Here is a 25,512-nt window from a genome sequence, read left to right on the forward strand (position 1 = left end):
CATGCACTCAACTTCTTTGGTTGACCATGGCGGGGCCTGTTCTGAGTGGAACCTGTCCTGTTAAACCACTGTATGGTCTTGGCCACTGTGCTGCAGCTCAGTTTCAGGGCTTGGCAATCTTCATATAGCCCAGGCCATCTTTATGTAGAGCTACAATTCTCCTTTTCAGATCCTCAGAGAGTTCTTTGCCATGAGGTGCCATGTTGAACTTCCAGTGACCAGTCAGTGTGAGGGAGTGTGACAGCGATGACACCAAATTTAACACACCTGCTCCCCATTCACACCTGAGAACTTGTAACACTAACGAGTCACATGACACCAGGGAGGGAAAATGGCTAATTGGGCCCAATTTGGACATTTTCACTTAGGTGTGTACTCACTTTTGTTGCCAGCGGTTTAGACATTAATGGCTGTGTGTCGTGTTATTTTGAGGGGACAGCAAATTTACACTGTTATACAAGCTGTACACTCACTACTTTACATTGTAGCAAAGTGTCATTTCTTCAGTGTTGTCACATGAAAAGATATACTCAAATATTTACAAAAATGTGAGGGGTGTACTCACTTATGTGAGATACGGTAAGTCCTTCTACGTATCAGTCTCATCCTCAACAGTCTTTTTTAACATGGACTCTCTCTCTTCACTCTCCCCTCCCTTCGTTCTCTTCCTTCTCTGTACACATCCTCTCCCTCGCTCCACCCTGCTCCTCCTTCTCTCCATCACAGTCCAGCACCTCCAGGTCAGCCTCCCCCATCTCCTCAGACACAGAGTAGAGCCCAAAGTCACAGATGTCTTTTGGAAAGTCTTTCCTGGCCAGCTTGTCTTTGGTGGAGGCATGGATGGGAGTGGAGGAGGAAGAGGAGATGGGAGTGGAGGAGGTGGGGTTGGAGGAGGTGTCAGTGGAGGCCCAAGAGGGTACCACAGAGCCGTTGACCAGTCGGTTCAAGCCCTGAGAGGTGGAAGGGGATGTGGAGGAGGAGGTGGAGGAAGGGGCTACCCTCTGCTGGAGTATGGACGTGGTGTCGGGAAACATGTTGGTCTTAGCTGTTGAGAACTTGGGGGAGTACTTGAAGGAGTGGTCAGGGTAGACCAGAATGGAGGCCCCTGCCTCTTCACTGGGTTTACTTCCTGCTAGAGCCACGCCCCCACCCCCAGGCCCCACCTTCCCCTTCATCATCCCCAGGACTTCATACCTAAAGCTGGAGATGTCCTGCTTCAGCTCCTGGGGAAAGAAACATACACACATACAACTTGTTTATCTATTTATGACATTTACAGTGGACAGTGCACGTTAATCAACATTCATTGCTGGAGTTAGAAACAATGCTTATTGTTCTTCTGTAGTCCCTGTCTGGTGCTGGATAGAGAAACAAATGTAAATAAATGTGTAATGTCAGAGGAAACCAAACCTTACCTTAAAGTTCTCCTCAGTCAGTCCTTCCTCTGTCTTGGCATCTCTGATCATGGCTGCTACATATCTCTTCACCAGGTTCCTCAAAACCTCCTGAAAACAACACAGTCCACAGGTTGATAAAATCCTATCAAATACACCCACAACAACAACTTCTGGAGATAATATGGAAAGCATCATCCTGAGAGTGGACAGGTACAGGGATGTGTTCCAAATGGCATCCTATTCCCTATATACTATAGTGCACTACCATTGAGCTCTGGTCAAAAGTAGTGCATTATATTGAGAATAGGGTGCCATTTCAGAAAAATCAAGTTCAAAATATGTGCATCTACAGAATGAAACACATTGAAAACTGAAACATAATGAATTTTATATTGAAAAAAGAAACACATAAATACCTGATACTGGTGGTTTATTCTTACGTTTATAGCAGCCCGTCTCTACAAAAGAAGAACATTAATTTACTCCAAGAGCACACCAGGCAGCATTACTAATCAGTTAATGTGATTTCCTGCTTGGTAGAGAGCTGGCCAGCTAGCTCTGTCATCACCTGCCCATTCATTCCTGTTAAAATGATAGTTTGGGATTTTGGCAATGAAGCCCTTTATCTTCTTCTCCAGAGTCAGATGAACTCGTGGATACAATTTTAATCCAGTATGAAGGAAGGTAGAGGTAGTTTTGTGAGCCAATGCTAACTAGCTGTATGAAAAGACTTCCCGTCTTTGGGCTACGACTTTTTTGCTAAGCTAGCGCGTATGCTAGTTAGTATTGGCTTGTGAAACTACCTCTAACTTCCTTCATACTGAATGCAGAGACATAAAAATGGTTCATTGCCAAAATCCCAAACTATCCCTTTAACTTCTAACTGCTGATGCAATCAGAACAGTTAAGTCTCATGATGCACGTCTAACCATTCTGATGCTATCAGAACAGTTATGTCTCATGATGCACGTCTAACCATTCTGGGAAGAACAGGTCATTTCATTCATGATAATTCGTTGTGAACCACCCACTGAGACTAGAGAAGAGAAGGAGTAGAAGTTTCAACTGTAAGCTGTTCAGTAGAGTTGCAGAATTCCAGTAACTTTCCCAAATTCCCAGGTCTTCCAGAAATCCTAGTTGGAAGATTCCCAGAATCAGAGGGGAATAAACATGAAATACGGGAATCATCCAACCAGGATTTCTGGAAAACCTGGTAATTTGGGGAAATGACTGTAATTTTGCAACCCTACTGTTCAGTAAAAGTACTGTTAATGTAGACTAGAGACTTCATCCTCACCCCTATGGTTCCAAATGTTTCTGTTTTCTTGGCCCTGGTGATCTTGAAGATGTGTTTCCTGATCCAGCAGATGAAGTACCAGATTGACTTGGGGCTAGGGATGATGTTGAATGGAGAAGGCAGAGTCCCCCCCTCTTCAAAGTAACTCATCCACAACTTGGTTCTTGCAAACTTCCACTCAATGTCTGCATGATCCTGAACAGAAACAACACATGCTAAGCATCTGAACAAGTGATATGAACAAAACTGTGTGATATTAAATGACAGCAGACAGGTTGGACTCATAAACAAACAAGTGAATGAATGAATGATTTTGCATTCCAGTGATAGAGTAAGACTCACAGCGTTGTGTTGGTAGGAGTTGTTCATCATGGCTAGGGTTAGGATTAGGATTAATGTTACACTCACAGCAATGTGTTAAGTTGTTCATCATGGCTGGGGTTAGGATTAAGGTTAGGGTTTCACTCACAGCGATGTGTTGGTAGGAGTTGTTCATCATGGCTGGGGTTAGGATTAAGGTTAGGGTTTCACTCACAGCGATGTGTTGGTAGGAGTTGTTCATCATGGCTGGGGGTGGTGTTAGGGTTAGGGTTTCACTCACAGCGATGTGTTAAGTTGTTCATCATGGCTGGGGGTGGTGTTAGGGTTAAGGTTAGGGTTTCACAAGCATGTGGTTTAGTAGGGTTTCACTCACAGCGATGTGTTAAGTTGTTCATCATGGCTGGGGGTGGTGTTAGGGTTAAGGTTAGGGTTTCACTCACAGCAATGTGTTAAGTTGTTCATCATGGCTGGGGGTGGTGTTAGGGTTAAGGTTAGGGTTTCACTCACAGCGATGTGTTAAGTTGTTCATCATGGCTGGGGGTGGTGTTAGGGTTAAGGTTAGGGTTTCACTCACAGCGATGTGTTGGTAGGAGTTGTTCATCATGGCGATCAGCATGTTGAGTAGAACCACCAGAGAGATGACATTATAGGTTCCAAACATGGTGGCCCCTACAAACTCTGTGAATTGGTGGTCTGCCTCCACGTTGGTCACATACAGACTGATCAACCCAAAGATAGACCAGAACAACGACTGGAGCGTCTCAAACAACCTAAAGGAGAAAGAGAGCGAGAGAGTAGAAAGGGTTGAGAGAGAGAGAGAGAGAGAGAGAGAGAGAGAGAGAGAGTAGAAAATGGAGGAGAGAGAGAGTAGAAAGGGATGAGAGAGAGAGAGAGAGAGAGAGAGAGAGAGAGTAGAAAGGGATGAGAGAGCGAGAGAGAGAGTAGAAAGGGATGAGAGAGTGAGAGAGAGAGAGAGAGTAGAAAGGGATGAGAGAGGGAGAGAGAGAGAGTAGAAAGGGATGAGAGAGAGAGAGGGAGAGAGTAGAAAGGATGAGAGAGAGAGAGAGAGAGAGAGAGAGAGAGAGAGAGAGAGAGAGAGAGAGAGAGAAAGGAATGAGAGAGGGAGAGAGAGAGAGAGTAGAAAGGGATGAGAGAGAGACAGAGAAAGGGATGAGAGAGGGAGGGTTATATTTCTAAATATGTAAGGTAAGCAGGATTTACAAGAATAGTCAATTTATCATAAAAGGCTGCCATTCTACTTTTGCTCTAATCCAGGTAATTGTCAAAACATACATATCTGTCTAAATTACAAAAATGATAATTGCCTCCTGATTCTGGAAATATTGGGAACGTTACCAGAATGTTGTAGCCCAACCAAAACTTTAATATGTTACAAACAAACACATTATAATGCATGGTCTTTACTAACGTTGAGAACGCGTTGTTCTGTGTTGCGCAGCGGATGCCCTTGCATCCCTTCAGTCCCTCGTCTGTCTCGTAGTAGAAGTAGAGCTGGTTGAGCCCGTTAGCGAAGGCCAGGAGCACCAGGCAGTAGATAAACAGGAACTTAAGGATGTCCAGCAGCATCCTGCCCAGAGAGATCTGGAATAATGAGGATTATCATCATATTCATCATCATAGTCATCATCATCTTCAACTAGAACCTTTCATGCAATAAATTGCAGCTCAAAGTGCTTTACAGATCAGGGGCCATATGTACCAATCTTCTCAGAGTAGGATTGCTGATATAGGATCAGGGCCTCCCCTGACCATGTAACATTATTCATTGCAAATTAAATGGAAAAACTGATCCTAAATCAGCAGTCCTACTCTAAGATGCTTAATACATACTGCTCCTGGACATAATGACAGAAACGCAGTTGGATGATAATCCTGACCTGTAGAGGTCCCAGGTGGGAGTTAGCTGTAAACAGAGAGATGAGGCGGATGGAGCTGAAGATGTTAGCAATGGCAAACACAGCCTCTGCTACCAGGGTAGGATGCCACATCTGCCATTCGTTCCTGGCCCTGAAGCCACTGTACTGTGGGAGAGAGGGAGACATGGAGGGGACATGTCAGTCTACTGTGGGAAAGAGGGAGAGACGGAGGGGACAGGTCAGAGTCTACTGTGGGAGAGAGGGAGAGACGGAGGGGACAGGTCAGTCTACTGTGGGAGAGAGGGAGAGACAGAGGGGACAGGTCAGAGTCTACTGTGGGAGAGAGGGAGAGACGGAGGGGACAGGTCAGAGTCTACTGTGGGAGAGAGGGAGAGACGGAGGGGACAGGTCAGAGTCTACTGTGGGAGAGAGGGAGAGACAGAGGGGACAGGTCAGTCTACTGTGGGAGAGAGGGAGAGACGGAGGGGACAGGTCAGAGTCTACTGTGGGAGAGAGGGAGAGACGGAGGGGACAGGTCAGAGTCTACTGTGGGAGAGAGGGAGAGACGGAGGGGACAGGTCAGTCTACTGTGGGAGAGAGGGAGACACAGAGGGGACAGGTCAGAGTCTACTGTGGGAGAGAGGGAGAGACAGAGGGGACAGGTCAGAGTCTACTGTGGGAGAGAGGGAGAGATGGAGGGGACAGGTCAGTCTACTGTGGGAGAGAGGGAGAGATGGAGGGGACAGGTCAGAGTCTACTGTGGGAGAGAGGGAGAGACGGAGGGGACAGGTCAGAGTCTACTGTGGGAGAGAGGGAGAGATGGAGGGGACAGGTCAGTCTACTGTGGGAGAGAGGGAGAGATGGAGGGGACAGGTCAGAGTCTACTGTGGGAGAGAGGGAGAGACGGAGGGGACAGGTCAGAGTCTACTGTGGGAGAGAGGGAGAGACGGAGGGGACAGGTCAGAGTCTACTGTAGGAGAGAGGGAGAGACGGAGGGGACAGGTCAGAGTCTACTGTGGGAGAGAGGGAGAGACGGAGGGGACAGGTCAGAGTCTACTGTGGGAGAGAGGGAGAGACGGAGGGGACAGGTCAGTCTACTGTGGGAGAGAGGGAGAGATGGAGGGGACAGGTCAGAGTCTACTGTGGGAGAGAGGGAGAGACGGAGGGGACAGGTCAGAGTCTACTGTAGGAGAGAGGGAGAGACGGAGGGGACAGGTCAGTCTACTGTGGGAGAGAGGGAGAGACGGAGGGGACAGGTCAGTCTACTGTGGGAGAGAGGGAGAGATGGAGGGGACAGGTCAGTCTACTGTGGGAGAGAGGGAGAGATGGAGGGGACAGGTCAGTCTACTGTGGGAGTGAGGGAGAGACGGAGGGGACAGGTCAGAGTCTACTGTGGGAGAGAGGGAGAGACGGAGGAGACAGGTCAGAGTCTACTGTGGGAGAGAGGGAGAGATGGAGGGGACAGGTCAGAGTCTACTGTGGGAGAGAGGGAGAGATGGAGGGGACAGGTCAGTCTACTGTGGGAGAGAGGGAAAGATGGAGGGGACAGGTCAGAGTCTACTGTGGGAGAGAGGGAGAGACGGAGGGGACAGGTCAGAGTCTACTGTGGGAGAGAGGGAGAGACAGAGGGGACAGGTCAGAGTCTACTGTGGGAGAGAGGGAGAGACAGAGGGGACAGGTCAGTCTACTGTGGGAGAGAGGGAGAGACGGAGGGGACAGGTCAGAGTCTACTGTGGGAGAGAGGGAGAGATGGAGGGGACAGGTCAGTCTACTGTGGGAGAGAGGGAGAGATGGAGGGGACAGGTCTGTCTACTGTGGGAGAGAGGGAGAGACGGAGGGGACAGGTCAGAGTCTACTGTGGGAGAGAGGGAGAGACGGAGGGGACAGGTCAGTCTACTGTGGGAGAGAGGGAGAGACGGAGGGGACAGGTCAGTCTACTGTGGGAGAGAGGGAGAGATGGAGGGGACAGGTCAGTCTACTGTGGGAGAGAGGGAGAGACAGAGGGGACAGGTCAGTCTACTGTGGGAGAGAGGGAGAGACGGAGGGGACAGGTCAGAGTCTACTGTGGGAGAGAGGGAGAGACGGAGGGGACAGGTCAGAGTCTACTGTGGGAGAGAGGGAGAGACGGAGGGGACAGGTCAGTCTACTGTGGGAGAGAGGGAGAGACAGAGGGGACAGGTCAGTCTACTGTGGGAGAGAGGGAGAGATGGAGGGGACAGGTCAGTCTACTGTGGGAGAGAGGGAGAGATGGAGGGGACAGGTCAGTCTACTGTGGGAGAGAGGGAGAGACGGAGGGGACAGGTCAGAGTCTACTGTGGGAGAGAGGGAGAGATGGAGGGGACAGGTCAGTCTACTGTGGGAGAGAGGGAGAGACGGAGGGGACAGGTCAGAGTCTACTGTGGGAGAGAGGGAGAGACAGAGGGGACAGGTCAGTCTACTGTGGGAGAGAGGGAGAGATGGAGGGGACAGGTCAGAGTCTACTGTGGGAGAGACGGAGGGGACAGGTTAGTCTACTGTGGGAGAGAGGGAGAGACAGAGGGGACAGGTCAGTCTACTGTGGGAGTGAGGGAGAGACGGAGGGGACAGGTCAGAGTCTACTGTGGGAGAGAGGGAGAGACGGAGGGGACAGGTCAGAGTCTACTGTGGGAGAGAGGGAGAGACAGAGGGGACAGGTCAGAGTCTACTGTGGGAGAGAGGGAGAGATGGAGGGGACAGGTCAGTCTACTGTGGGAGTGAGGGAGAGACGGAGGGGACAGGTCAGAGTCTACTGTGGGAGAGAGGGAGAGACGGAGGGGACAGGTCAGAGTCTACTGTGGGAGAGAGGGAGAGATGGAGGGGACAGGTCAGTCTACTGTGGGAGAGAGGGAGAGATGGAGGGGACAGGTCAGAGTCTACTGTGGGAGAGAGGGAGAGACAGAGGGGACAGGTCAGAGTCTACTGTGGGAGAGAGGGAGAGACAGAGGGGACAGGTCAGAGTCTACTGTGGGAGAGAGGGAGAGATGGAGGGGACAGGTCAGTCTACTGTGGGAGAGATGGAGGGGACAGGTCAGAGTCTACTGTGGGAGAGAGGGAGAGATGGAGGGGACAGGTCAGAGTCTACTGTGGGAGTGAGGGCGAGACAGCGAGGCGGCATTCCATAGTTTGTCCAGTAAGACTGCTCCACCGGACAACTTTTGACAAGCGTGAGGCGCTCCTATTCATTTAAATGAAGCCTGAGTGTAAGCTGGTTGTATTTTCAAGAGCTCGTTGTGCAATTTATTCAAGCGTATTTCATATTATCTAGTACACAACAACCATCATACCTTGACATAGGCAACGAACTTCAAAGAGATGGTAGCCAGGTACAGAGAGTTCATAACAAAGTCCATGAGGTTCCACCAGTCATGGATATAGTCCTGGAACCCTCCATCCCACATCTGTTTAATCTCTGTCCAGATGAAGCCTACAGGACAGAGAACAGACCAGCAGGTTATGGTATGTCCCAAATAGCACCTTATCTCTTACAAAGTGCATTACTTTTGACCAGAGCCCTATGTAACTCACCCTATCCTCTACATAGTGCACTACTTTTGAAGAGGGCCTATGGGGGCCTGGTCAAAAGTAGTGATCTAAATTGGGAAAATGGTGCCATTTGGGACGCAGTCCTAGGGTTAGGGTTGTCATGCCTGTCTGATGCCCGACAGGCATGTCTGTTTCACTTCTCTGATCTAGAGCCACATTCCTCAGGTGTTAAAATCAAATCAAATTGTATTTGCCACATGCGCCAAATACAACAGGTGTAGACTTAACCATGAAATGCTTGCTTACGAGCCCTTCCCAATGATGCAGAGTGAAACTATTATAATAACAATTAATTAGTAACACAAGAGGAATAAAATACACAAGAATGGAGCTATATACAGGGAGTACCAGTACCAGATCTATGTGGAGCTATATACAGGGAGTACCAGTACCAGATCTATGTGGAGCTATATACAGGGAGTACCAGTACCAGATCAATGTGGAGCTATATACAGGGAGTACCAGTACCAGATCAATGTGGAGCTAAATACAGGAAGTACCAGTACCAGATCTATGTGGAGCTATATACAGGAAGTACCAGTACCAGATCTATGTGGAGCTATATACAGGGAGAACCAGTACCAAATCTATGTGGAGCTATATACAGGGAGTACCAGTACCAGATCTATGTGGAGGTATATACAGGGAGAACCAGTACCAGATCTATGTGGAGCTATATACAGGGAGTACCAGTACCAGATCTATGTGGAGCTATATACAGGAAGTACCAGTACCAGATCTATGTGGAGCTAAATACAGGAAGTACCAGTACCAGATCAATGTGGAGCTATATACAGGGAGTACCAGTACCAGATCATACCAGTATTTCAGGTAGATATGTACAAGGCAGGGTAGAGTGATTCAGTATGCATGTGTGTGTACAAATGTAGGATCTTAACTGTATCACTTTTTTGTTTCTGAGGATGTTCCTGCCTAGCAGGAAATGCAAACTTGTAGTGTATTTGAGTTTTAACTAGGCTTCTAAAGTTTGCCCTAATGAAAAATGTATCAACCCCTACCAAAATGTCCATTAATTATAATCCACGTAATAATTCACATTTCATGGTGCTGCAGGATTTTTTTCCTGCTGTAGCAAACTGGCTCAAATTAAGATCCTACATCTGTATGTGTGTTTGTGTTTTCGGTATGCGTGTGTGTGCGTGTGTAGTGTATGTGAATGTGTGTGGATTTTGTGTGAGAGTGTCATAGTAGTTTGTGTGTGAGTGTGCATACAGTCAGTGCAAGATAGGGTCAGTGTATATAGTCTGGGTAACCATTAATGAACTATTTAGCAGTCTTATGGCTTGGGGTAGAAGTTGTCTCAGAGCCTGTTGGTCCAAGAGCCTATGTGCCGGCAACGTTTGCCGGACGGTAGCAGAGTGAACTATGGCTTGGGTGGCTGCAGTCTTTGGCAATTATTCGGGCCTTCCTCTGACACCGCCTGATATAGAGGTCCTGGATGGCAAGGAGCTCGGCCCCAGTGATGTACCGGGGTGTCCACGCTACCCTCTGCATCGCTTGGCGATCGAGGGTGATGCATTTGCCATATTAAGCTGTGATCCAGGACAGGTAGACAGGTATGAACAGGTAGCAAGCCCATGCATCCTGCCATGCGGTTGCACTGAACAGAGCACCATAATGGAAGTTACATAGGACACACATGGGCTGGGTTGTCTTGCAATGCAGTGTGTGTTCAATGCATGAAAACCAGGTGTAAACGGTAGATAGAGTATTTGGCTGAAACACAAGCTTGGTTTCCACCATTTCCTGTCAGAATTGTCATCAACTAACATCAATAGCAGTCTACTTGGTATGTCTCAAAGGACTCTATTATCAGCTGGCCTTCTGTGGAGTTGTTATGTATCAATGAAGCACGTGTCCAAGTCTTTCCTTTCTTGATCAACCATGTTGTGCAACTCTGCGCACGTAAAACACACACACACACACACACACACACACACACACACACACACACACACACACACACACACACACACACACACACACACACACACACACACACACACACACACTCTTACCCAGTACCCAGGGTAGTATCATCCATTCCACAACCGTAGGAGGCGGCCCCTGTCTGTTGGGGTCTGTAGAGACGATGTGCTGGGAGGCCAGCAGCAGCAGGAACAGGAAGGTGAGATATGACGTTGTGTGGCAGATAAACTTGATGAAGGGCTTCCTAATGATGAAGAAGAAGATTACTTTATTGTCCAATATGTCTAACAGAAATTCAACTTCAGCTTCCTGACAGATGTTTCCCATCAGACCAGGGATTCAACTGGCAACCCTCCGGTTGCTGGCCTGCCTATCTAACCTCTAGGCTACTTGCCTGATGAAGAGTCCATAGCGGCTCTTAGGAGAGACCAGGTAGCAGAGGGATAAGAGGGGGAAGAGGAGGCCGATGAAGACACAGGTTAGGAACTTCCCTGCCCAGTGACGACGCCTCCATCCAGGGAACTCATCGTACCAACGAGACGCAAGCAGCTGCTGACAGTTGGGCTGGGCTACAAACTGGAGGAGGGAGATGGAGGGAGGGAGGAAACGAGAGGGGGGGGGAGACGTGTGTCTAATGCAACTTCACAATGTTTACTATTCTCTCACTTGCTTTCCACTCCACATTGACAAACAACTGACACGAAAACAGGCACATCTTAAGCAAGCCTGGGCAGTTGGGTACAGCATACATCATACTGACAGTTAGACAGTTGGGTACAGCATACATCATACTGACAGTTAGACAGTTGGGTACAGCATACATCATACTGACAGTTAGACAGTTGGGTACAGCATACATCATACTGACAGTTAGACAGTTGGGTACAGCATACATCATACTGACAGTTAGACAGTTGGGTACAGCATACAGCATACTGACAGTTATACAGTTGGGTACAGCATACATCATACTGACAGTTGGACAGTTGGACACAGCATACAGCATACTGACAGTTGGACAGTTGGGTACAGCATACAGCACACTGGCAGTTAGACAGTTGGGTACAGCATACATCATACTGACAGTTGGACAGTTGGACACAGCATACAGCATACTGACAGTTAGACAGTTGGGTACAGCATACAGCATACTGACAGTTAGACAGTTGGGTACAGCATACAGCATACTGACAGTTAGACAGTTGGGTACAGCATACAGCATACTGACAGTTAGACAGTTGGGTACAGCATACAGCACACTGACATTTAGACAGTTGGGTACAGCATACAGCATACTGACAGTTATACAGTTGGGTACAGCATACAGCATACTGACAGTTAGACAGTTGGGTACAGCATACAGCACACTGGCAGTTAGACAGTTGGGTACAGCATACATCATACTGACAGTTGGACAGTTGGACACAGCATACAGCATACTGACAGTTAGACAGTTGGGTACAGCATACAGCATACTGACAGTTATACAGTTGGGTACAGCATACAGCACACTGACATTTAGACAGTTGGGTACAGCATACAGCATACTGACAGTTATACAGTTGGGTACAGCATACAGCATACTGACAGTTAGACAGTTGGGTACAGCATACAGCATACTGACATTTAGACAGTTGGGTACAGCATACAGCATACTGACAGTTATACAGTTGGGTACAGCATACAGCATACTGACAGTTAGACAGTTGGGTACAGCATACAGCACACTGACAGTTGGACAGTTGGGTACAGCATACAGCATACTGACAGTTGGACAGTTGGACACAGCATACATCATACTGACAGTTGGACAGTTGGGTACAGCATACATCATACTGACAGTTGGACAGTTGGACACAGCATACAGCATACTGACAGTTAGACAGTTGGGTACAGCATACAGCATACTGACAGTTAGACATTTGGGTACAGCATACAGCACACTGACAGTTAGACAGTTGGGTACAGCATACAGCATACTGACAGTTAGACAGTTAGGCACAGCATACAGCACACTGACAGTTAGACAGTTGGGTACAGCATACAGCATACTGACAGTTAGACAGTTGGGTACAGCATACATCATACTGACAGTTGGACAGTTGGACACAGCATACAGCATACTGACAGTTAGACAGTTGGGTACAGCATACAGCATACTGACAGTTAGACAGTTGGGTACAGCATACAGCATACTGACAGTTAGACAGTTGGGTACAGCATACAGCATACTGACAGTTAGACAGTTGGGTACAGCATACAGCACACTGACATTTAGACAGTTGGGTACAGCATACAGCATACTGACAGTTATACAGTTGGGTACAGCATACAGCATACTGACAGTTAGACAGTTGGGTACAGCATACAGCACACTGGCAGTTAGACAGTTGGGTACAGCATACATCATACTGACAGTTGGACAGTTGGACACAGCATACAGCATACTGACAGTTAGACAGTTGGGTACAGCATACAGCATACTGACAGTTATACAGTTGGGTACAGCATACAGCATACTGACATTTAGACAGTTGGGTACAGCATACAGCATACTGACAGTTATACAGTTGGGTACAGCATACAGCATACTGACAGTTAGACAGTTGGGTACAGCATACAGCATACTGACATTTAGACAGTTGGGTACAGCATACAGCATACTGACAGTTATACAGTTGGGTACAGTATACAGCATACTGACAGTTAGACAGTTGGGTACAGCATACAGCACACTGACAGTTGGACAGTTGGGTACAGCATACAGCATACTGACAGTTGGACAGTTGGACACAGCATACATCATACTGACAGTTGGACAGTTGGGTACAGCATACATCATACTGACAGTTGGACAGTTGGACACAGCATACAGCATACTGACAGTTAGACAGTTGGGTACAGCATACAGCATACTGACAGTTAGACATTTGGGTACAGCATACAGCACACTGACAGTTAGACAGTTGGGTAAAGCATACAGCATACTGACAGTTAGACAGTTAGGCACAGCATACAGCACACTGACAGTTAGACAGTTGGGTACAGCATACAGCATACTGACAGTTAGACAGTTGGGTACAGCATACAGCATACTGACAGTTAGACAGTTGGGTACAGCATACAGCATACTGACAGTTGGACACAGCATACAGCATACTGACAGTTGGACAGTTGGACACAGCATACAGCATACTGACAGTTGGGTACAGCGTACAGCATACTGACAGTTTGGCAGTTGGGTACAGCATACAGCATACTGACAGTTTGGCAGTTGGGTACAGCATACTGCATACTGACATTTAGACAGTTGGACACAGCATACTGACAGTTGGGTACAGCATACAGCATACTGACAGTTATACAGTTGGGTACAGCATACAGCATACTGACATTTAGACAGTTGGACACAGCATACAGCATACTGACAGTTGGACAGTTGGACACAGCATACAGCATACTGACAGTTAGACAGTTGGACACAGCATACAGCATACTGACAGTTAGACAGTTGGACACAGCATACAGCATAATGACAGTTAGACAGTTGGACACAGCATACATCATACTGACAGTTGGGTACAGCATACAGCATACTGACAGTTGGACAGTTGGGTACAGCATACAGCATACTGACAGTTAGACAGTTGGGTACAGCATACATCATACTGACAGTTGGACAGTTGGGTACAGCATACAGCATACTGACAGTTAGACAGTTGGGTAAAGCATACATCATACTGACAGTTGGACAGTTGGGTACAGCATACAGCATACTGACAGTTAGACAGTTGGGTACAGCATACAGCATACTGACAGTTAGACAGTTGTGTACAGCATACAGCATACTGACAGTTAGACAGTTAGGCACAGCATACAGCATACGGACAGTTGGACAGTTGTGTACAGCATACAGCATACTGACAGTTAGACAGTTAGGCACAGCAGTAAACACACTCAGCTAATGGAGGAGGTCAACTAAGGTCCCAGATTACATTAAATGTTTAGTTTGGTTTAGTCCAGCAGCACCTCCAGCTGTTAATGACCTTAATGTGCCTGATCATTCTGGTGAGTGTTACCAGCTGTCCCTGGCCTGGTCCCAAGTGTCCCTCCTTGGCATCTTTGTTCCTCTCTAATATCCTCCTCACACACTGTACTGCTCTGCGCCAGATGCTTTCTCTTCATATTGTCCTTGTCAGCACAGTTCCAGGAACTGTGGTGGATGTGTTATGAGACCATTACAGTTTGGCTCAACTAGCCTCAGTAGTGTGAAAAGGGCATTTCTTTCAGATCTGCCTCTGCTTACAAGGTTTGATAAGGAACACTCTGACTGTCTCAGGTACCATCTAAAACACTCTCTGTCTCAGTCGCTCTCTGACTCATGACCTCACTGATGACCTCATCCCCCACAATGCCCTGCTCTAAGTGATGGGGATCCATTTGGTTGTAATTTGTTTGTAATTCTGTTAGACTGAGATTAACCTCACCGTCACACAGAGAGAGCAGCGCAGATGGTTCAATCAAATCTCCCAGAGAGAAAAACATAACAATGTTTCATGAGGAACAGATTTGACGGACAGGCACTCTTTCAAACAGGAACATGGAGTTCTTATAAATGTCTCTCTGTGGAGACTTGAGTCTTATCTCTGTTCTATCCCTAACCCTAAAAGGATATAGCATGTTGCGTATTTTCAGCAGTGCCATACTGTAAATGTCCGTCTCATGGAAAGGGTTAAAAGTAATAAGCAATGAATGTGTGTTTTTTCTGCAGTTTTCAGTCATCTTCACTCTCTACGTGAGTACAGATGCAGTGTCCCCTTCTACTCAGTAGGGGGCAACATTTCACAACTTCCATTTCATAACTGTACTAGGGAATAGGGTGCCATATAGGACGTGGCCAAGGTTGTTGTTTTCCTGTGCATCATGCTGCTTTCTGTGTAATTTAGATGTATTGTGAGTTAGTATTCCAAGCAAACATTATCCTATTAGTAGCATCCGTATTGCTTTATCATTATGTTTCATTACGTTCCCATCAAGGGACTGGACAGCAGACTGAGATAGCTCCAGTAATGTGTTGTTTCACTAAGGAAGGATGCCATTTTCAGACACAACCTGGTGATTACCACAGAAGTACAACTCACATAGGAAGTCTCCACCCCAATCCGGCCATCTACTACTTCTAAATCCTATCTTAGAGATAACAGCAGACATTAGCTTCATGCTTTATCCACTGAAATACAACATGTGAAACCCTCAGCTGTACTAAAGACATTGGGAGGGAGAGCCACCTGGCTGAGCTTCAACATGCAGTAAAACGACAATAAACACAGCTTCCTGAGGAAACATGGGTTATGGCTTACCTCTTTCTGTGTGTATTTGATAGCCAGTTTGAGTCTGGCCAGGTCGTTGGTGTTCTCATCCAGTAGAGGGTTGATGTCGTCTCTGTAGTTCAGGATCAGCTCTAGTTCTCTGGAACTCCTGGTTTGGTCCAACAGGTCCTTGGCAAACTGTTTACACTGCTGAGATAACTCCTCATACTCCGACTTAAACTCATTCTCTACCTGAAACAGACAGAAACTGTTAGTTAACAATCAATAAACTAGTTAAAAACTCTTTATAAAACCTTTATACTGCTAGGACAACTCCTCATACTCCGACAGAAACAATTTCTCCACCTGAAACAGGAATAAACTGTTAGTTAAAAGTCGAGCACAAATAAACACTGTCATACAACACCGTGCATTTCCTAACAGGCAGAAGATGGGCGTCAGTGCACTCTCTTGTGGAGGTCTTATGTTCCACATAAGAATGAAAAGGATAAAGTCAATTCATAGTCCATAAATTGCTTATAAAGTACTTACACTGCTGAGACAACTCCTCACTCTTCTTTGACTCGTTCTCCACCTCAATTTAATAAAATTAACTAACTATAAGCAAATATCTGTTAAAAAAGCCACCTTGCTGAGTTCCTGTAGTTCCCAGGAGAGCTGGAAGGCTGTGAGGAAAGGGTCTTCACTGGAGAGAGCTATGAGTGATGGGCTGGACAAGGCCTTGTAGATGTTGAGACGAGAGCGGGAGTGACGCAGACTATCCACATCAGAGCTGGACACGCACTCCATGCAGTTACAGCGCACCTGGAACACACACCAGTACTGGAGAGTTAGTGGAGGAAGGGCAGTATTGTAACTATCATACTGTACTCTACTATTGTATCATACTGCATAGGGTAGTGTAGCCTGCTGTGACTATTGTACTGTACTACATTACATACTATATCATACTGTAGCATGTAGTACTTAATCATTTACCATAGTACTACACCACAGTGTAGCATATATCCAGATTCAGACCCACCTCATGCGGCTGGGGCATGGACACCCCCTTCTGCACCAGCAGTTTGATGATCTCATAGTTGTTGGTGTGAGCTGCCAGGATGATGGGTGTGATGTCAGGAGTAAAGTTAGAGAACTGCTTGTCCAAAAGAATGGGAGGAACCTGGAGGGAGGGCGGGGCAGAGATAAATAAGGGTTATAGTCAGATAGGGATGATGATGGCAAGAGAGAAGATATGTGTTCAATCCAGATATTGATTGAAGAAGAAAACTGAATTAGACAAAACTTAATTAATAACAACATTGTAGTATTATCAATATCAATACCATAATGTTTCGTTATGAACCAATACAATAGAGGTACATGGCTTAGGTTTTACTTGAGAAGTAGCTGTGTGTGTGTGTGTGTGTGTGTGTGTGTGTGTGTGTGTGTGTGTGTGTGTGTGTGTGTGTGTGTGTGTGTGTGTGTGTGTGTGTGTGTGTGTGTGTGTGTGTGTGTGTGTGTGTAAAAACAGGCTTTTAGACATTTTTACAAATATATAAGAAGAAAAAAAAATTGATATCAGATTTACACAAGTATTCAAACCAGTACTTTGTTGAAGCACCTTTTGGCAGTGATTACAGCCTCATGTCTTCTTGGGTATGACGCTACAAGCTTGGCACACCTGTTTTTGGGGAGTTTCTCCCATTCTTCTCTGCAGATCCTCTCAATCTCTGTCAGGTTGGATGAGGAGTGTCGCCGCACATCTATTTTCAGGTCTCTCCAGAGATGTTAGATTGGGTTTATGTATATACATTTGCAAAAATAAAAAAATGTACTGTTTTTGCTTGGTCATTATGGGGAATTGTGTATAGATTGATGAGGAACATTTTTAATTTAAGGTATTTTAGAATAAGGCTGTAACGTAACAAAATGTGGAAAAAGGGAAGTGGTCTGAATACTTTCCAAATGCACTGTATGTGCTACCTCCTGGTGATGTCATTTGGAAACACCATACCAACACACAACTGTACATTTCGATGAAACATGGGGAAGCCCCAAAATTGCCTACCATGGAAGACTGTGTTTCAGACAAAAGGAAGTGGATGGCGGCACATTTGTTACTTTTAAACTCGTACAAAACAGAGGTCCCAAGAAACAAAGAGATCTGCTGGTTTATCTGACAATTAATCTCATCACAAATAAAACTATGAAGGATCTCGTTGTTACTCTGTACCCTGATCTCTCTTTTGACAAACATATAAAAAATATGTTCATCATTGCAAACATCTGAAGCTTTTTGTCAAAACATTAAGCAGAAATGCTGATCCATGATTTTGTCACTTCAAGATTAGACTTCCGCAATGTTCTACTAAATAAACTTCAGCTAGTGCTAAATACGCCTGCTAGAATCTTGACTAGAACCCAACATTTTTATCATATTACTCCAGTGCCCGCCTCTGGCTTCCTGTTAAGACTAGGGCTGATTTCAAGGTTTTACTGATAACCTACAAAACATTGCATGGACTCCTTATTGTTCCTAGAATTTCTAAGCAAACAGCTGGAGGCAAGGCTTTCTCCTAGGTTAATTTTTATGGTATGGTCTCAACCTTTAAGTCTTTACTGAAGACTCATCTCTTCAGTAGGTCCTATGATTGAGTGAAGTATGGCCCAGGGGTGCGAACGTGAACACCAATGCACTGGAGTGACGAACCACCCTTGCTGTCTCTACCTGGCCGGCTCCCCTCTCTCCACTGGGATTCTCTGCCTCTGACCGTATGAGTCACTGGCTTGCTAGTGCTCTCCCATACCGTCCCTAGGAGGGGTGCATAACTTTTGAGTATCGCTATACTATAATTGAGTGGGTTGAGTCACTGAAGTGATCTTCCTGTCTGGTTTTCCGCACCCTCGAGCTCTTGCGGTGGGGGAGCTCTTCGTGGGCTGTACTCCACCTTGTCTCAGGGTAATAAGTTGGTGGTCTGTTGATATCCCTCTGGTAGTGTGGGGGCTGTGCATTAGCAATGTGGGTGGGGCTATATCCTGCCTGGTTAGCCCTGTCCCAGGATATCTCTATAACCACTATGATTGTTATTTGTCCCTGCTTGTCATCTATGAATGTTTGAACATCTTGAAGAATAATCTTGCCTTAATGACCATGTACTCTTATAATCTCCACCGGACACAGCCAGAAGAGGACTGGCCACCCCTCACAGCCTGGTTCCTCTCTAGGTTTCTTCCTAGGTTCCTGCCTTTCTAGGGAGTTTTTCCTAGCCAGCCACTGTGCTTCTACATCTGCATTGCTTGCTGTTTGGGGTTTTAGGCTGGGTTTCTGTAAAAGCACTTTGTGACATCTGCTTTATAAATCAATTTGATTGATTGATTGATTAACAGGGTCTAATCATTTAGTATGCATCCCAAATGGCACCATCATAGGGCTCTGGTCAAAAGTAGTGCACTATATAGGGTATAGGGGGCCATCTGGGACAACCACAGTCTGATTGGTCTCCCTCTGGGAGGAGCTAATAAGGAAAGAGGCACTTGAGTGACCACTTCACTTACAGTATGAGGAAATACTAGCTAACAGGATTACATTACTGTTCCCCTTATCACAACAACTCAGATCTAAGTGATGTTCCCGTAAACCACAGGTCTTCTTGTCATTGATTCCTGATGCTCCTGATGGTGTGTGTGCATGCATGCGTGTGGTCCAGAGGATGAGTTTGCATAACAAAGTGATGTTGAAACAATGACTAGCATCGCTGCCAGTTAGGTCATGCTGTTGAGATGGAGTCTGACCTTACTATCATTATCTCTAATCTCCCTCAGAAGAGATGGAGAAAGAGAGGTGGAGAAAGAGAGGTGGAGATGAACTAGAAATGGAGAAAGAGAGGTGGAGAAAGAGAGGTTGAGAAATAGAGGTGGAGATACAGTAGAGATGGAGAAAGAGAGATGGAGAAATAGAGGTGGAGATACAGTAGAGATGGAGAAAGAGAGGTGGAGAAATAGAGGTGATAAAGTAGAGATGGAGAAAGAGAGATGGAGAAATAGAGGTGGAGATACAGTAGAGATGGAGAAAGAGAGATGGAGAAATAGAGGTGGCGATACAGTAGAGATGGAGAAAGAGAGGTGGAGAAATAGAGGTGATAAAGTAGAGATGGAGAAAGAGAGATGGAGAAATAGAGGTGGAGATACAGTAGAGATGGAGTAAGAGAGGTGGAAAAAGAGAGGTGGAGAAAGAGAGGTGGAGAAATAGAGGTGGAGATACAGTAGAGATGGAGAAAGAGAGGTGGAGAAATAGAGTTGGAGATACAGTAGAGATGGAGAAAGAGAGGTGGAGAAAGAGAGGTGGAGAAATAGAGGTGGAGATACAGTAGAGATGGAGAAAGAGAGGTGGAGAAAGAGAGGTGGAGAAATAGAGGTGGAGATACAGTAGAGATGGAGAAAGAGAGGTGGAGAAAAAGAGACACAACGGTCTCCTCTGATAGAAAGATGAGAGGGTGTAAATACACTCTTCTATTACACTCCTCTCCCTCTCTCTCTCTCCATCTGATGGAGGGACAGAATCCTAACTCAGATGTAATACTGTATGGTGTATGTAGACATTGTCTCAATAGCTAACCAAATGGGAGGCTCTATGAGTTCTTGTCCATCTAGTTAAAAGGGTCTCAGTTGAATCCAAAGTGTTTCAGAGCAGCTTTGGGGCTGTGGGAGTTTTCTTTGACGTCTTTGAAAATGTGTTTGAGAAGTGTTCAGCCCCCATATGCTTTCTCTGTAATGGTGTGTGTGTGTGTGTGTGTGTGTGTGTGTGTGTGTGTGTGTGTGTGTGTGTGTGTGTGTGTGTGTGTGTGTGTGTGTGTGTGTGTGTGTGTGTGTGTGTGTGTGTGTGTGTGTGTGTGTGTGTGTGTGTGTGTCAGACCTACTGTATTCTGTTCTGTTACATGTTTTAAAACTAGCTGAATCATATATGTACCCTTGATAATGCACAGTGTATTTTGATAAAGTTGTATGCATTTCAGGACTGTGTATGTCTTCCGGTTACATTTCACGTTCTATTTTTGGCCCTCTGCAAACAAGAGTAATAGTCACAATAAAATATATTTTTTCAAGATAAACGGTTGAGTTTAAATAGCCTAATATCATAATTCTAGATATTGTATCCTTTGTTAGGAAGAGTTTTGCCTGTGATGGCCACAGCCCCGGTCTCAGTTATGCACCCTTGAGTTAGGCCTAATTATGACATGCCAATATTGTTACTGTTTTTAACATGTGCACCGCTGCTAAATACTTGTTCGCAAGTGCCCAATTATCTATGTAATTCGAGTTAAGTTATTTTCCTTCAGTTTGAGCATTTATTTCTAATGCTTTGACCGTGTCCTTGTGTGTTGCTTCTTGGAGCTCCCTCGCTCCCCACCCACATATGTTTACTCTCCCCTTCAGAGCATACAGGACACTGAACCAGCAACCTGCCAAGGCTCTTAACCACTAGGTTACCTGCCGCACCGGGGAAATACATTTTTGCTCCTAGTTTGTTTGTTTTTGTAAGTCATTTTGCCTATCTTCCCAACATGTTTATTTATTCTACCATCACTACCATTACTTAGAAAAATATATTTGTGCACCTTATCCTTTTCTTACTGACTGCGTGCCTGCCCTTAGGACTGGTGAGATCATGTAACCTTTTCAGTTTCACATAATAAGATGTCTTCAATAGGCTACAGATGTATCACAGTACACACACATCAGAAAAATACAGTAGCCTATACAAATGAAAGACAGTACCTGCTTATTGACTCGTTTGCTATAGTGATCCACAGACATGTAAATCAGATGATTAACATATTGCGAAGCGAGTGTATAAGTAAACAGACTGCAAACAGAGGAATCACAAGGAGGGCTAGGAGATGTGGTGAGGAGGATCTTGTTTAGTGGTTTAAATAAAGTGATGAGCAGAGTAAAGCGTTCTCTTTCAAACCTAAGGGACCCCCTGTCTGTTTTATCATACCTCTTTTCACCTGTTCATGGCTAAGTCTCAATGGCACCATATTCCCTAAATAGTGCACTCATTTTGATAAGGGCTTGTAGGGTTGTGTGCACTAAATATGGAATAGGGTGCCATTTTGGGATGCAACCAAGATCAACACAGAGAGAGAAGAGATGCTGTGGAGAATATATAGTAAGAATGATGGTTCAAATATCCAGAGTGCAAGTGTATGGAGAAAATGTGTAAATTGCCCAGAGTAGCGTATCTCATTGCAGTCCTGAGAGAACCAGTTAATTAGAGTAGACCAACACATACAGAGAGAGAAGTGAAAAGGGAATTATGTGCAGAAGAGAGAGACACTGTGCTGAAGCATATATACAGTGTGTAATAGCATGGAGAAACATTTCTAAATTGCACATGTACATTTTCTCCTTGTAGCTTTCAGTTAGGGTTGAATGTTAATGTTTTCCACTGAGTCCCCTAACCAGGGGAGAGGGGGGTTGGGGCATTATATAAAAAAGGGGGGGGATTAGAAGTGATGCAAGTAATGTTATTTAATAGACTCAAATCTGCTAATTTCATTGCTGATCTATTCCATGAAAAATAAAATAGGTTTGAAGTAATCCTTATAGGAATGAGTATGTGCCTGGGAGGGGATGGGGTAGTGTAAAGCACAGGAAAACAACAAGAGGGCATATAGTAGAGACTGTTCTATATCGACATGTCTGGTCTAAGGCCTTTCTCAAGACCAATCTGATTGTAAAGCAGGTAGCCTATTGGTATGTAGGTGATAACACAAGGACAGTGTGTTGTGCTGTATGCAGGTGAACCCCTCCACTAAGTGACTATAGCCAACACTCAAGAAAAGGGTGCAATTTGGGAAGCACTCTGTAACTGTTCTACCTGTTTCTCCCCGCTGGGCTTCTTGTGGTTGAGCAGCATTTCCACGGCCCCCACCACCTCTTTACGGATGGCGTGTAGCAGAGCGTCACCGACGTACACGTTATAGGTGAGCAGCAGCTCTATAATCTCCAGGTTCTCATTCTCTATAGCGATCAGCAGAGCTGTGCGGCCCAACGGGTCTATACAGTTAATGTTGATCCGGAAGTAGATCTCTGCCTCCTACAGGTGGAAGAGGGAATGACAACGGATGTTTACTTTGTTATATGGTATCATGATAACAAATTGTATCATGTTTATTGATGTTGTACTTGAACTGAGACTTATTTATCCCTCCCTCCCACCCTTCCCTCTTCCCCTCTCTCTCCCTCCATTCCTTCCTTCCTCCCTTCCCTTCCATCTCTCTCCATTCCTCCCTCCATCTCCCCTCCCTCCCTCTCCTCCCTCCATCCCAACCTCTAAAGCTTGTTGGAGGGAGGTATAGTATACTTTCCCTCTCTCCCTTCTCTCCCCCCTCCCTCCCTTCCTCCCACTCTCCACCTCTTTCTCCCTCCCTTCCCCCTTACTCCATCAACTCTCCCTCTCCTTCCTTCTTCCCTACTTCCAGAGCCCGTTTGACTGAGGCGCATATTCTCCTTTCTCCTCCATCCCCTCCCTTCCTTCCTCCCTCCTCCTTTCCTCTCCTCCCTTCATCCCAACCTCATCCCTACCTCTAGAGCCTGTTTGACTGAGGCGTAGTCTCCTTTCTCCACTGCTCCCAGGTAGTTCCTTTCCAGGCCAGACAGTTCAGACTCGGCCCTGACAATCCTCAGAGCGATCCTGTCCCTGTAGGAGGAGTTGTCTGTCCTCCTGTAGTACAGTCGAGACATCGCTGCTACTGCTAGGCAATCTCACTCACCTGGAGTATGAAATTATTTTTACATAACTAATTTTTGCTATTTTTACATCCGTTATTAGACAGTGGCAACGATGATGATTATGAACATGGTCTTTTGCCTGCTAATGCCTGCAATGCAGTGAAGAAAACGATATGACAACAATAACGTCTAATGTAACTGGCCCCTCTAACAGTACAACTGGCCCCAGCTTGGCCCCCCCAGTTGAAATGGTCTAGAACCGCCACTGCAATGGACTGGATCAGATTTACATACCAAATCTTACTAATTGCCCTGAGGGCAGGTTGACTAATTCAACGTTCTTGGCAGTAAAGAAAAAGTCCAGCAGAATCTAAATCAACAAAAATCAAGAGGCTAACAACAAAGTCAGCAAAGCATTTACATACATTTGCTGGATAATATAAATATTTCTTAGTTGATTTTAAAATGAATATGATAACAACTGCTGGTAATAACTGAATTTGTTGAAACCATTCATATCCACAAACGTTCAATGTGGCTGTTTGTAGATCATCCCATCAATGTCAATATACTATACAAACACAAATACACAGCTAAACTTACCGTCTCAGTCCAGTACGTTTTAACTGACATTTGATTGTCAAAAACCTATACACTTCTGTTCCATTGCTTGACACACATAGGCCTACTACAGCAGGTCTTCTGTGGGTTGCAGGACAGAAATAGGACGAAGAAAAACTATTCCACCTTGTTCCTTTGGGTATTTCAGTTGACAGAAGTAGCCTATACTGAATATGTAACCTAAAGCAACAACGTTATAATTAGAGCAAGCTGGTACTGTCTTCCTCTCTGGTCGCGATCATACATGGTTGCAAAAAAATAATTTTCCAGAATTTCCAACAATTCCATGATAATTCTCGGGACTCATAACCATTCAATTCAGTAGGTGTGATCTTGGGAAACAATTATTTGTTCAAGTGTAGGAAATCCACCCTAGTTAAAAACATTCCCAAACACGCAATGAAGTCCACGGGAGACGCACGCATCCTCTTCGCTGCCTCCAGCTTCGCGCGCTCTTCCGTTGATAGACTGCAGGAGCATCTCGTGACTCAGTAGGAGTGTGTATGGTCGCAGAAGAAAAACATGCAGGAATAATACAGAAGCGCAATCCGCTATCTTCCTTTGAGATGCATGTCCATGTGAATTGATTGATTGGTTTAATTTATTTTATAATTTAACGTAAAAGGTTGTTCCAGCCAGAGACAACATTACATATGGCAACATTGCAAGGAATATACAAACCACTGCAAATTAAACTCAACGATCCTTTTCTAATTTAAGCAAACCTTTTACAATACATTTAGAGGAGAAAAACACGAGGTTGAAATATCTCATGAGGTGTAACATGTGGCATTGAATTTGTAATAAGAGGTTGGTTTAGCTGACGTTGTGAACAACATTATGCTGAACCAGACACTTCAATAACTTCATTAGGCTCCATCTGAATAAAGTACAACTAAGAGAATTGTGATGGCTTAGTTAGAGCCTCTGGATAGGGTTAGGAAGACTGAACAGAGAGGATGGAAAAGGGGGGACTGAGGAACATTCCTGAGGGAACTTAATATTGTAAATAATACTGTGAATTCCAATGTCTGCCAGGTGATGTTCATCCTGAAGCAAACAGAGAGACAGACACTAACTTCAGTGCAGGAGGACCGGGCCTGAACATAGTGTTACATTTGCCATGCGTCTGACAGTTTAACATACTTTCCTGCTGAACTGTTTTCTGTATCACATTAGAGGAGCACTGAAGAGGGGTAGTTGACTTTAATTGAATTAATATTAATCATATGATTGAGTTGCATTCAATTAGTTTAGTTAGGAGTACTGAGCAACAGAAGGATTAATGAACTTCCTAATATTGGAGCTTTCAGTTGAGGACATTTATGTGTGTGCAGTGTGTGTCACGTCCTGGCCAGTATAAGGTTAATTGTTTTTGTAGTTTGGTCAGGACGTGGCAGAGGGTATTTGTTTTATGTGGTTCGGGGTGGTGTGTTTGT

The 25,512-nt window shown here is 45.4% G+C and overlaps 1 protein-coding gene across 1 annotated transcript; it reads right to left on the reverse strand.

Annotated features, from left to right (window-relative positions):
* Positions 1-348: 348 nt before the first annotated feature.
* On the reverse strand, positions 349-24,620 carry LOC106581007 (short transient receptor potential channel 4). Its single transcript, XM_045703718.1, has 16 exons — positions 24,056-24,620; positions 23,306-23,493; positions 22,599-22,817; positions 16,758-16,898; positions 16,361-16,537; positions 15,764-15,964; positions 10,794-10,979; positions 10,493-10,643; positions 8,195-8,334; positions 4,914-5,057; positions 4,445-4,617; positions 3,590-3,785; positions 2,695-2,889; positions 1,814-1,855; positions 1,416-1,505; positions 349-1,223 (listed from the first exon to the last, which is right to left on the reverse strand). The coding sequence occupies exons 2-16, from the start codon at positions 23,462-23,464 to the stop codon at positions 642-644; spliced, it is 2,796 nt and encodes a 931-aa protein (XP_045559674.1). The 5' UTR covers positions 23,465-23,493; positions 24,056-24,620; the 3' UTR covers positions 349-641.
* Positions 24,621-25,512: the final 892 nt, after the last annotated feature.

The sequence above is a fragment of the Salmo salar genome, chromosome ssa20 (assembly GCF_905237065.1).
Source record: "Salmo salar chromosome ssa20, Ssal_v3.1, whole genome shotgun sequence".
NCBI classification, from domain to species: domain Eukaryota; kingdom Metazoa; phylum Chordata; class Actinopteri; order Salmoniformes; family Salmonidae; genus Salmo; species Salmo salar.